The 12,936-nt window shown below is 56.9% G+C and overlaps 3 protein-coding genes across 3 annotated transcripts; 1 reads left to right on the top strand and 2 right to left on the bottom strand.

Annotated features, from left to right (window-relative positions):
• Positions 1-219: 219 nt before the first annotated feature.
• Positions 220-880, bottom strand: LOC133627073 (scale keratin-like). Its single transcript, XM_062010181.1, has 2 exons — positions 714-880; positions 220-608 (listed from the first exon to the last, which is right to left on the bottom strand). The coding sequence occupies exon 2, from the start codon at positions 583-585 to the stop codon at positions 220-222; it is 366 nt and encodes a 121-aa protein (XP_061866165.1). The 5' UTR covers positions 586-608; positions 714-880.
• Positions 881-6,067: 5,187 nt separating this feature from the next.
• LOC133627061 (scale keratin-like) lies at positions 6,068-6,671 on the top strand. Its single transcript, XM_062010106.1, has one exon. It carries the CDS (start codon positions 6,140-6,142, stop codon positions 6,503-6,505), a length of 366 nt encoding a protein of 121 aa, XP_061866090.1. The 5' UTR covers positions 6,068-6,139; the 3' UTR covers positions 6,506-6,671.
• A 4,859-nt stretch (positions 6,672-11,530) lies between these two features.
• LOC133627060 (scale keratin-like) lies at positions 11,531-11,930 on the bottom strand. The gene has a single exon (XM_062010105.1). The coding sequence runs from the start codon at positions 11,894-11,896 to the stop codon at positions 11,531-11,533; it is 366 nt and encodes a 121-aa protein (XP_061866089.1). The 5' UTR covers positions 11,897-11,930.
• Positions 11,931-12,936: the final 1,006 nt, after the last annotated feature.

Raw genomic sequence — 12,936 nt, 5'->3', positions numbered from 1 at the left:
GGCAGAGACATTCCCTTTGTCCCCACAGCTCTCAGGAGAGGGCTTCCCTCAGGCTTCTGCCCCGTGGCAGCCGTTGCAGAGCCAGGCCAGTGCCCGGCGGGATGCTGGTGGAGGGGCACAGCGGGGCAGGAGGAGAGGAGTGGCCATGGGGAGAGGGGCAGGAGAGGAGGAGGGAGAGCAGGTGACAGGTCGAGGTGTGTGAGGGTCCTTGGTCTGGGTCTAGCAGGGCCCGCAGGTGTCCCAGAGCTTCTTGCTGTAGCGGGGCACGGCGCAAGGGCTGCAGGTGGGAGCAGCGTAGGCTCTGCCAAAGGTGCAGAGGCCCCCCGAGCCCAGCGTGGCCCCGGCGCCGTAGAGGCCCCCCAGCCCCAGCGAGCCCCCAAAGGCGGGTGCTCCGGAGGAGCCCACCACGGCTTGCTGCGGGAAGGAGCTGAGGATGGGGCCGGGGAAGGTGACGACGACGGGGGGCGGCTGGATGAAGGCCGTGGAGTCGGGGCACTGCCGGGCGCACAGCTCGTTGCAGCTCTCAGCGATGGGCTGGGGCACGGCCACGCTGGCCTTTGGTGGGCACAGCTCGGAGCAGGACATCTTGGCACGGGCTGGCACGGGCTCTGCAAGAGGACAGAGACTGAGAGAGAGCAGCAGAGGGGAGCCCCTGAGGCAGAGGGGCCCGGGCTGGAAATGGGCAGCAGCAGGAGAAGCGCTCGCAGCCTTACCCTGTTCCTAGACGAGAAGGCACCAGAGCAGGGCTTGGCAGAGCCTGGCACAGGCAGAGCTCTTATAGCAGCCCCAGCATTGCTCAGCCTGGCCTGGGCCAATCTGCAGAGCCGGCACTCCCTCCCTCCTGCCAGGCAGGACAGTCCAGGGCTGTTTGTCTCCTGCCCCTCCCTGAGGCAGCATCCCCTGGCCACACCAGCTTCTCCCCTTGCCCAGCCTGTGCTGCTGCTGTCTCAGCTAAAGGGCAGCAGCAGCTCCACGCTGGGGGCAGTGCCCAGGAGCTGAGGGCCATGCTGTTCCCCATCCTTGCTGAGTGTTTGGGCTGTAGCCTGTGCCTGCAGTGCCAGGCTCTGCAGGGAGGATGAGCCTACGCCCAGTGCCCAAAGGGCCAACCCAGCCATGGCTCCTTGAGCTTGTGCCTTCAGACAGAGCTCCAGCTGCCCAGCACCCTGAAGGCAGCCTCTGCCCAGCACCACATACTGCATGGAAGGGCACGAGGGACTTTGTGCCCCAGACTTGCAGAGGCTCATGGCCAGGAGGCCAGTGCAGGCTGTCTAGCTGGGCTGGCGAGTGATGCATTCATCGTGCTGAGCAGGCAGCGCCCAACATCAGCGTCTTTCATCTTCCCCGCCGTAAGCTCAGCCCCGTGTCGATATGAGCCCACGGGATGAGGCAAGAGGAACGTGAGGCAGGGCGCTGGCAGGCAGCCCGTGTCAGGCTGCGTGCGCTCTGAGGCAGCGAGATGCTGAACAGGCAGCGGGGCTCATCTGGGCCAGGAGGTGGCAGCTGGCAGCGCCCCAGCAGGGCCGTTGGCGGGGCCGAGGGAGCGGGTCGGGGCCGGCGAGGAAGCGGCGTCAGCAAAACAGCCGCGTGCTGTCGAGGAATGGTTAAGGGAGAATGGACATGGATCCCAGGGTATAATGTTAGGCCTGATGGGGCAAGGCAATCTATGTTCTAGTTATATGAATTTAATGCACAATCAAGACCAGAGTCAGAGCCATGGTTAAAGCAGTTGTTGTCACGTAGTCAGTGCAGACAGCAGGCCGCTTGCTGCTCCTTCAAGGTCGGGCTGTTTTCAGCCAACGAGCTAACAGCTCAAGCTCGGGCTGTTTTCAGCTAACAGCTAACAGCTCAAGGTGGAAAACAACTACGGGGGAAAAACAAGATGGGAAAATGTGAGGGAGCTTGCTTATCGCAGAAACCGCAAGTAGGATGAACACAAGAATGTAACCTATTAGCTGCTGTTGCTGAGCCAGCTTTGAAGCTGCTGTGTATATAAGTTAGAGCCTGCTCTCAATAAAGAGAAGATTTCTGCTATCACTCACATTGAGTAGGACTGATTTCTTCCTACCCAGCTGAGAATCGGACCCTGGGTTGATCGCCGCATGAAGTAGGCTTGGAGCTGGTTGTTCAGGCTTCGAGCCTGGGTTTTTCAGACTTAGAGTCTGGTTTCAGACTTAGAGTCTGGTTTCAGGCTTCGAGCCTGGGTTTCAGGCTTCGAGCCTGGGTTTCAGGCTTTGAGCCTGGGTTTTTCAGACTTAGAATCTGGGTTGCAGACTTCGAGTCTGATTTTTCAGGCCAAGAGCCAAAAACTTCTCGGCATATGGTGCCCGAACAGGGACATCAGTGGGTGTTACCGGGTAAGGAGCCTGCCTGCGGGGAGCTGAGACTTGAAAATCCGGAGGCAGAGGCAGTGGTCGGAGGAAGCCTGACGGACCCCAAGCAGAGGTTGCTGTACCCGGGGGAGTGACTACAGGTTGCGGTGAGACGAGGATCCGACAACATGGATAAGGAGGCAGCACTCTCACTTTTACATCGCTTTTTAGAAAAGCGGGGGGTGGACTTAAAACTGACCGATTTGTCTGGTCTACTTGTACATAGTAATTGTAAAGGCTTTTTTAAAGACTCTGAGAAATATTTTGATGAGGAGGAGTGGAGAGCATATGGGACTTGTCTTTGGGACTTGGTTATAGACGAAGATAAGACTGCTCGGAAACTGATGAAACAGTGGAGAGAGGTCATTAACTGTTTGAAAAAGTATAAGTTGGAAAAGAATTTGGCCGCTGCTGTAACTCAGCGGCTTGATATGCCCGAGACTGTAGCCGAGCCAACAGCTGGACTGTTTGGTATCGGGACTAATTATGTCTCATCTCCCTTTTCTGGTGAGTGGCGAGAAATTGGAAACCTTCTCTGGGAAGCCACTATTAGTGGTGATGAGGACAATAGTAAGATCAGTAAAGATCTAGGTCTCGTTTGGAGAGACGTGCTAAATACTTTAAAAGAAATGCAAGCAGAACAGCGTGTGGCCATGGCTGCAGCCCAGGCGTTGACCCTTGTGCCGAGGCTGAAGGAGACAGACAAGGGAATGGACAGGTTCCTGCAGGAAGTATTAAAGAAACTGGAGCGACAAGGGACCATCGAGACACGGCCTGTCGTCACTGAAAGCCAGCCCGGTGCCGCCCGGCGCTGAGCGGGGCGTGCTGAGAAAAAAAAAAGAAAAGAAGAAAAAAAAAAAGAATTCTTCTCTACACAAGAGTTTTTACAAAGTCAGAGAGGCGAAAGGGCTTCGGAGCAGAGCCCCCGCGGGAGAGCTGCTTCCCATTCGAGCCCAACCCGCCGAGTTACCCCTGGGACGACTCGCAGGGCAATGCCGAGCGGGCGGAGTCGGGCGGGGGTGAGGCGCAGGACGATCAGAGGAGTGGGGGAGCGCGACCCCGTGTTAGACTGGACACCATCGGGCACGAGAGGGGAGACAAGGAAAACACAGGAGAGACCAGTACCGACTGCGCCGCCGGCGCCGGGGACGGCACGGAGTGAGCCAGACCCCCCCCGCCCCTTCCATCCGCAGCCGGCGCCGCGCAGCCGCTTCCCGCGCCCGGTCGGTGTCTCCGGAGCCCCCCACACACACCGCGCCGACACCGACGGCCCCGGCCCTCACGGACCGCTGGGCTCGTCCTTTCCATCCTCAGTCCCTTGCCTCAACGAGTGTAAAAACTGTTGGTCGTGATGTTATGCATTTTGCTGTAAATGTGATGATGAATACTGGTTTTCTTACAGGGGAAACTTTCTGAGGTGTTTTAGGTGTCAGGAACAGAACATTTTGACATTGAGAAGCTAAAAGGTGGTTTGTGTTTTAGACTCATTGGTGAAGGATTTTTTTTTTATCAGGAGTAAAAAAAAAAAGGGATTTTGTCATACTGTTGATGCTTCAAATGATTGTGGTAAATGGTTTTAGGCAATTTCAACAAACCAAGCAAAACATGTGGCTTACACTGGCCAAAGCAATCAATCAGTCTACAATATGTTTATCAATGGCCACTCCAGATAATCCTTTTTCTACCTGTTTGGTGGGAGTTCCATCAGATGTGGCACAATGGCCTGTACCAAATGCATTAAAAACAAACCCCTTAGTTAAGGGTAATGGCAAAGCTGACAGCTGGGATTTGATCATTTCATGGTTGCCAATAATGACAACAGAGCCACAGGAGTTAGAATTATTGGGATCTATAAAGATGGATTTTTGTGTTATGTTTAATTTTACCAGCAATACCAAAACATTTGGGACAGAATGTGGATCCCATCCTGGGCGTGTATAAGAACGCAACATCTCGGTGCAATTACACTTCACCAAAAAGACCCAGGTCTAGTCTTGTGCCTATGCAGTTACCAAAGGGAATGTTTCTGATCTGTGGGGACCAGGCATAGCCTGGAATACCCTCGAGATTACAAAGGGGACCATGCAGTTTGGGACAACTGACGATCTTGATGCCTAATCACACAATGATTTAGAAACATCATTGTCAAAACCAATTTGTGCGTGCATTTACTGACAAATGTGATGACCGTGTTACCTTTGGTCTTCCTCAGCAATAATAGCAACTAGTATATTTGCTCCAGGTGTAAGAGTATCTGCTTTATTAACTCAGCTATGCAAATTAGGATGCTGGCTTAGCAAACAAAGTAACCAAACCTCAATGACATTAGAAGGCTTGATTAGTGATGTAAGTAGTATTAGACATGCACTTGTGTATCATTGTATGCATGATGTTGTCACCTTGGTTGACTATGTTAATCAAAGAAGGGTTAAGATGGATTTTGGTTATTTTGCTTTTACTTGTAATGTTTAGAATAGTATATAGTTGTGTTATGAAGGCAGTGCATAAATTGACTGACACAGTCTTGATTGTGCAAAAACAAAACGGGGGATTTGTCGAGGAATGGTTAAGGGAGAATGGACATGGATCCCAGGGTATAATGTTAGGCCTGATGGGGCAAGGCAATCTGAGTTCTAGTTATATGAATTTAATGCACAGTCAAGACCAGAGTCAGAGCCATGGTTAAAGCAGTTGCTGTCACGTAGTCAGTGCAGACAGCAGGCCGCTTGCTGCTCCTTCAAGGTCGGGCTGTTTTCAGCCAACGAGCTAACAGCTCAAGCTCGGGCTGTTTTCAGCTAACAGCTAACAGCTCAAGGTGGAAAACAACTACGGGGGAAAAACAAGATGGGAAAATGTGAGGGAGCTTGCTTATCGCAGAAACCGCAAGTAGGATGAACATGAGAATGTAACCTATTAGCTGCTGTTGCTGAGCTGGCTTTGAAGCTGCTGTGTATATAAGTTAGAGCCTGCTCTCAATAAAGAGAAGATTTCTGCTATCACTCACATTGAGTAGGACTGATTTCTTCCCACCCAGCTGAGAATCGGACCCTGGGTTGATCGCCGCATGAAGTAGGCTTGGAGCTGGTTGTTCAGGCTTCGAGCCTGGGTGTTTCAGACTTAGAGTCTGGTTTCAGGCTTCGAGCCTGGGTTTTTCAGACTTAGAGTCTGGGTTGCAGACTTCGAGTCTGGTTTTTCAGGTCAAGAGCCGAAAACTTCGCGGCAGCGTGCCACGTAGGGAGGAGGAAGGGGCTCGGCCGCCAGCAGCCGCGTGCCCCAGCGTGGCAGCTCCTCCCCGCGCTCGCCCAGTCGCCAGAAAAGGGCTGCCCTGGGCCAGCACTGGCATCCGCCGCTGACCCTCAGCTCCTGGGCACTGCCCCCAGCCTAGAGCTGCTGCTGCCCTTTAGCTGAGACAGCAGCAGCACAGGCTGGGCAGGGGGAGAAGCTGGTGTGGCCAGGGGATGCTGCCTCAGGGAGGGGCAGGAGACAAACAGCCCTGGACTGTCCTGCCTGGCAGGAGGGAGGGAGTGCCGGCTCTGCAGATTGGCCCAGGCCAGGCTGAGCAATGTTGGGGCTGCTATAAGAGCTCTGCCTGTGTCAGGCACTGCCAAGCCCTGCTCTGGTGCCTTCTCTTCTAGGAACAGGGTAAGGCTGCGAGCGCTTCTCCTGCTGCTGCCCATTTCCAGCCCGGACCCCTCTGCCTCAGGGGCTCTCCTGTGCTGCTCTCTCTCAGTCTCTGTCCTCTTGCAGAGCCCGTGCCAGCCCGTGCCAAGATGTCCTGCTCCGAGCTGTGCCCACCAAAGGCCAGCGTGGCCGTGCCCCAGCCCATCGCTGAGAGCTGCAACGAGCTGTGCGCCCGGCAGTGCCCCGACTCCACGGCCTTCATCCAGCCGCCCCCCGTCGTCGTCACCTTCCCCGGCCCCATCCTCAGCTCCTTCCCGCAGCAAGCCGTGGTGGGCTCCTCCGGAGCACCCGCCTTTGGGGGCTCGCTGGGGCTGGGGGGCCTCTACGGCGCCGGGGCCACGCTGGGCTCGGGGGGCCTCTGCACCTTTGGCAGAGCCTACGCTGCTCCCGCCTGCAGCCCTTGCGCCGTGCCCCGCTACAGCAAGAAGCTCTGGGACACCTGCGGGCCCTGCTAGACCCAGCCCAAGGACCCTCACACACCTCGGCCTCTCGCCTGCTCTCCCTCCTCCTCTCCTGCCCCTCTCCCCATGGCCACTCCTCTCCTCCTGCCCCGCTCTGCCCCTCCACCAGCATCCCACCGGGCACTGGCCTGGCTCTGCAACGGCTGCCACGGGGCAGAAGCCTGAGGGAAGCCCTCTCCTGAGAGCTGTGGGGACAAAGGGAATGTCTCTGCCTTCCCTGTCTTTCTGCACTGGATCTTTTCGTGTACTGCAATAAAGCCAACTGCAGCCAACTCTTGCCTCTCTGTGCCTTGTCTTTGAGAATGATGGAATGAGAGGATCTGTTTGCCTGGAAAAATCTCTTTAAGATCCTCCAGGCCAACCACTGTCCTCACACTGCACAGCCACCAGTGCACCAGCTCCCTCAGCACCTCAGCTGCATGGCTTTGCAATATCTTCAGGGTTCGGACTCTCTCACCTCCCTGGGCAGCCTGGGACAGTGTCCAACAACCCTCTCGGGGAAAAATGTCTTCCTCAGCTCCAGCCTAAACCCTGCCTTTCTGCAACCTGAGGCAGTTTCCTCCTTTGCTCTCACTTGTGACTTCGGAGAAGAGACCGACCTGCAGCTGTCCACAACCTCCTTTCAGGTAGCTCTAGAGACTGACGATGTCTCTCCTGTGCCTCCTCTCTAGGCCGAACACCTCCAGCTGAGCAGCTGGTGTGCTGAGCCCAGACTCAAGAAGCCAGGGCGCAGCTGAGAGAGATTCAGTGATCGCTGAGCAGACGCGCCCCAAAACTCCCCCTTTCGCCCGGCAGCCCCGGCTCAGCCTCCCAGCCCGCGCCTCCCCCGCCGTCCCAGCTGCATCCCCTCTGTGTAGATGCACTTGCTTCTGCCCGTGTCCGTGCTGCAGCCTCTCCCCGCTGCCCATCGCCGTGAACGGAGGCGCAGCCCCTCCTGCAAACAGCCGCCTTCCCTTCCCCGCAGCCTGGCCGGCGGGGCGCAGGGGGGCAGCGAGGCCGCCCCAGCCCCGGGCTCTGCTCCCCGCCCGCCGCCGGGGACAATCGCTGAGCCGAGCGGCAGCCGGGGAGCTGGGGCGCGTTCCGCCTGCGCTGCCCCCATCGCTTCTGCTCGGCCCAGGCCGGCGCCGGGCTGCCCGACATCTGCATGGCAGAGCCCAGAGCCGAGCCCGAGCGGCTGCCGTTCCACGCCGCACAAGCGCCTCGATTTGCCGCCGGCCCGCGGCAAACGGCTCGCGTTCGGGTTGGCTTTGTGCAGAGAGGGGGGACGCGGCAGCTCTCCGGGAGGCTGCTCCTCGGGAAGGAATGGGGGGGTCGGGGCAGGGGCCGGGAGGCTCCACGTCGGGCCGCTGCCCCTGCTCGTGGCGCTGGGCTGTGGGGAGGGCTCCTGCGGCGGCAGCTCCCGGAGCCGGCTGAGGGCCGGGCTGGCGGGAGGGATGCGCTTCTTCTGCGGGAACCTGCGCGTCAGGCTGTGCCCCACGGCGCTGCCGCCCCACGGCTCAGCTGCAGCGCTCGGGGACAAGCGCTGGGGGGCCCACGGGGCCCAGGGCCCCCCTCCCTCACGCCTCGGCTTGAGGCTCAGCAGCGCCCGCCTTCCCGGCACGATGATGCTGCCGTGCTGCGGCCCGGGCTCCTCCAGCAGCGGCCGCTGACGGGGCCGCAGTCGCCAAACAACTTCTCTCCACGGGGATGCCGAGAAGCAGGCACTTCTTTGTTTTGCAGCGCTGGGGGACACGGACCATATCTCCTCCAATTGTGCTGCGGCCTTAGGTCCACTTGTCAAGGTTCTGATACGTGTCAAACAGTAAGAGCTACACTTGCCATCCAAAGCACGCGTGGAATGTCCGTCGTTGAATTTGCCCTTTCCCGTGGTTGCTTCCTAACTACTGTAAAATGTCTCGATATCATAGTGATTGGTTAAATGCCTCCTTAGGCTAAGGAAAAGATATTAATCTGTTCACTTGGCTGTCGTGGTTTAGGTCCAGCAAGGAACAAAAGACCGCGATTGGCCTCAAGGACTAAAGTCCTGAAGATTGCTAAAGGGCAGGGAGAGCTTAATTGCTGCTTAAGGTCCAGGACAGAGAGCAGCCCGCAGCCGGGGAAGGGGACTCTCCGCCCGGGCCGTCCCGTGGGGCGCTCGGCCGAGCCCAGGGCCAGAAGGACGAGCGCGGCTCAGCCCGGCGCCGGCTCACGACTGACGGCTTGTCGCTGTGCAGCAGCGGGCGGAAGGCGGGCTCGGGCAAGGGACTCGCCTCCAGCCTGAGGGTCCTGTGGAGGAAACTCCCCCAGCCCCAGCCCCAGCCGCAGCCGCAGCCCCAGCCCGCGGGAACGATGCTCCCCGCTGCTTAAGGAGCCCTCGGGAGGGAGCAGCCCCCGGGCGGCCGCCTCCCGCAGCCCAGGGCAGCGTGAGGACAGCGCCGGCAGCGCCGGGAGCAGCCGCGCCGGCAGCCCGGCGTTCCAGAGGCTGCGGCAGCACAGAGCTCAGAGCTGGAACACTCGGTCCCGCAGCCTGCCGACACGGGGAGTGCAAGGCTGCGTGAACGGGGGATGTGGGGTGGGGAGAGCCCCCGGAGGCGGCTCCCCGGGCCCGGCTCGCAGGAAAACGGCACAGATGCTTTCATTTTGCTTGGTTCCCAGCTTTCTTCCCCCTTTTGACATTTTAAAGCCCAAAACTATTACAGTTTGGCTGCTCTCTGAGCTTTCTTCTTGGACACTTCATGTTCATTGAGTCCCAAAAAGTTTCAAAGTTCAGCGGTTACCTGAGCACAGGCTGACTTTGCTTCGGTGGCTCTTCAAATGTCATCCACATGCGGCAGGATCAGGGCTTCTGGTTCTGGGGTCACTGTTTCTACCTTTTTCCACATTTGTAGCTTCTTTGCTGACTCATCCCTCAAGATTTTCCGGCTCTTTTAAAGTCCTTGGGGTAGTCGTGTCCATGTCAGTTGTACCTTTTCCCTTTTGGCTGTTTAATACAGAAATGTTGCGCCCGTACCCACCAAAAATGTGACCTCTTTTTCTCCCATCTTAGTTGTAACCAGAGGCTCGGCTGGGTTCGCCCGTGGTCCCCATCACTCCATATATTCTCCCAAGATCATCGATTTAGCCTTAGCTTGTTGACCAGCTAGTTTAGGGCATTCGTTTTTCCAGTGTCCCTGTTCCCTGCCAAAGGCACATTGATTAGTTCCAAGGGAGATTCTGCCAATTTGTCCTCTTCCTCTTATCCCTCCTCTCATAGGGCTTTGTCCCTGCCCTTGTCTTTGCTTTGAAAATCCAGGAGCCCTGTTCTCCACTGCAAGGAATTGTCTTCGTTTGCTTTCCTCATTCCTTTGATCTCGCTTGTTATAGACTTTCCAGGCTCCTTCCACTAATTTGTCCAAATTTCCTGGATCTGTTCCTCCCAGTTTTTGGACTTTCTTTCTGACATCCTCCTGCGATGGTAACAACGATATCAAGGCTAATTGCGCTTTGGTTTGCTCAGCTTCAGGCTGAAAACCGTGTATTTACGAACGGCTTCCTTCGGTCTTTCCAAAAATGCTCTTGGGGACTCTTTCCTTTCCTGCCTGGTATCATACAATGTAGACCAGTTTAGAGTTTTAGGCATGGCATTTTGGACCCCATAGAAAAGCCACTCTTGGTACCTCTTCAGTCTCTGCCTATGATCGTCCCATTGGAGGGGGGGGAGGGGGTTGGATCCCCGATGGGAAAGTCTGGTCTGTGGCTCCATCTACTGTCCGAGTACGGACATCTTCTTCTGCCTGCATTCCAGCACTTCTCCTAACCATTTGTTTTTCACTGGAATCCATAAGAGTATCCAGAATCAGCCGTATTTCATCCCAATCAGGACTTTGAGTTTTAATTCTCATTCCCATTATTCTTCCCACTTTACCAGGATCCTCTCTATAGAGAGCGGCCGATTCTTTCCACAGTGTTAAATCTGAGGGAGAGAAGGCTCCTGTCACATCCGCCGGTCCTTGTTGTCCAGCTCCCTGTCTTAAGGGGGCTACTGATCGTCTCTCATGCCGTGATCGTAGAGGAGTTACCAAATGAGCACGCCGTCTCGTTCTCCTAGGTATGGCTGTAGACCAATCTGAATCTGATTCCTCCTCTTGTCTCAATCCACTACAGTCCGGGCAAGGACCCAAATTTCCAAGCTCTGATGCCGATCGCCCCGCTGGACCGTCAGCCTCTGAATCGGGTCTAAAATCAGATGATGACGGAAGAGGGGTTATACTGGAATGGGAGCTGTGGGGGCAGATGGGGCTGTGTCCAATTCTAGAGCTGTGTTATCACGCTCCTCTTCCTTTTGTTTCGTAGCCAAATGTTTAAACCAGGTTTTGGTAGATGTGCAGGCTGAACAATTCCCCTGAGCCTCCACACTCTTTACTTTCCATGGCATTTGCTTACAGGCCTGTTCAGCCAATTCTAATTCCTTTTGCCAATCTGGTTTCTCTCGGAGACAAAAGATCTACATATGAGACCTCATCCCGTTTCCTTTCCCTTTACAAAATACCATTAACTGCAAGGTGATATTATAATTCAATGTCCCGTTTAAGGGCCACTTTTCCCCACTCTCCAAATCATACAACAGCCACACGTGATCACAGTATGCTATAAGTTGATCTTTAAGAAAATCGCTCCTAAATGCCTTCCAATCAGCTAACAGACACCCAAGGGGTGAATGGCACCAGACAAAAAGATCCTCTCATTCCATCATTCTCAAAGACAAGGCACAGAGAGGCAAGAGTTGGCTGCAGTTGGCTTTATTGCAGTACACGAAAAGATCCAGTGCAGAAAGACAGGGAAGGCAGAGACATTCCCTTTGTCCCCACAGCTCTCAGGAGAGGGCTTCCCTCAGGCTTCTGCCCCGTGGCAGCCGTTGCAGAGCCAGGCCAGTGCCCGGTGGGATGCTGGTGGAGGGGCAGAGCGGGGCAGGAGGAGAGGAGTGGCCATGGGGAGAGGGGCAGGAGAGGAGGAGGGAGAGCAGGTGACAGGTCGAGGTGTGTGAGGGTCCTTGGTCTGGGTCTAGCAGGGCCCACAGGTGTCCCAGAGCTTCTTGCTGTAGCGGGGCACGGCACAAGGGCTGCAGGCGGGAGCAGCGTAGGCTCTGCCAAAGGTGCAGAGGCCCCCCGAGCCCAGCGTGGCCCCGGCGCCGTAGAGGCCCCCCAGCCCCAGCGAGCCCCCAAAGGCGGGTGCTCCGGAGGAGCCCACCACGGCTTGCTGCGGGAAGGAGCTGAGGATGGGGCCGGGGAAGGTGACGACGACGGGGGGCGGCTGGATGAAGGCCGTGGAGTCGGGGCACTGCCGGGCGCACAGCTCGTTGCAGCTCTCAGCGATGGGCTGGGGCACGGCCACGCTGGCCTTTGGTGGGCACAGCTCGGAGCAAGACATCTTGGCAGGGGCTGGCACGGGCTCTGCAAGAGGACAGAGACTGAGAGAGAGCAGCACAGGGGAGCCCCTGAGGCAGAGGGGCCCGGGCTGGAAATGGGCAGCAGCAGGAGAAGCGCTCGCAGCCTTACCCTGTTCCTAGAGGAGAAGGCACCAGAGCAGGGCTTGGCAGAGCCTGGCACAGGCAGAGCTCTTATAGCAGCCCCAGCATTGCTCAGCCTGGCCTGGACCAATCTGCAGAGCCGGCACTCCCTCCCTCCTGCCAGGCAGGACAGTCCAGGGCTGTTGTCTCCTGCCCCTCCCTGTGGCAGCATCCCCTGGCTACACCAGCTTCTCCCCCTGCCCAGCCTGTGCTGCTGCTGTCTCAGCTAAAGGGCAGCAGCAGCTCCACGCTGGGGGCAGTGCCCAGGATCTGAGGGCCAGCGGCGGATGCCAGTGCTGGCCCAGGGCAGCCCTTTTCTGGCGGCTGAGCGAGCGCGGGGAGGAGCTGCCACGCTGGGGCACGCGGCTGGTGGCGGCCGAGCCCCTTCCTCCTCCCTGCGTGGCACGCTGCCGCGAAGTTGTCGGCTCTTGGCCTGTAAAACCAGACTCGAAGTCTGCAACCCAGACTCTAAATCTGAAAAACCCAGGCTCAAAGCCTGAAACCAGGCTCGAAGCCTGAAACCAGACTCTAAGTCTGAAACACCCAGGCTCGAAGCCTGAACAACCAGCTCCAAGCCTACTTCATGCGGCGATCAACCTAGGGTCCGATTCTCAGCTGGGTGGGAAGAAATCAGTCCTACTCAATGTGAGTGATAGCAGAAATCTTCTCTTTATTGAGAGCAGACTCTAACTTATATACACAGCAGCTTCAAAGCCAGCTCAGCAACAGCAGCTAACAGGTTACATTCTTGTGTTCATCCTACTTGCGGTTTCTGCGATAAGCAAGCTCCCTCACATTTTCCCATCTTCTTTTTCCCCCGTAGTTGTTTTCCACCTTGGGCTGTTAGCTGTTAGCTGAAAACAGCCCGAGCTTGAGCTGTTAGCTGTTAGCTGAAAACAGC

This window comes from Colius striatus, chromosome 17 (genome assembly GCF_028858725.1).
Source record: "Colius striatus isolate bColStr4 chromosome 17, bColStr4.1.hap1, whole genome shotgun sequence".
Classification (NCBI taxonomy): Eukaryota; Metazoa; Chordata; class Aves; order Coliiformes; family Coliidae; genus Colius; species Colius striatus.
Note: the sequence above shows the minus strand (reverse complement) of the source record. Positions and strands in the feature narration are given on the sequence as shown.

Excerpts from the sequence above, each read along its gene's own strand:
- LOC133627073 (XM_062010181.1), bottom strand. The coding sequence starts at position 585 with ATGTCCTGCTCCGAGCTGTGCCCACCAAAGGCCAGCGTGGCCGTGCCC.
- LOC133627061 (XM_062010106.1), top strand. The coding sequence starts at position 6,140 with ATGTCCTGCTCCGAGCTGTGCCCACCAAAGGCCAGCGTGGCCGTGCCC.
- LOC133627060 (XM_062010105.1), bottom strand. The coding sequence starts at position 11,896 with ATGTCTTGCTCCGAGCTGTGCCCACCAAAGGCCAGCGTGGCCGTGCCC.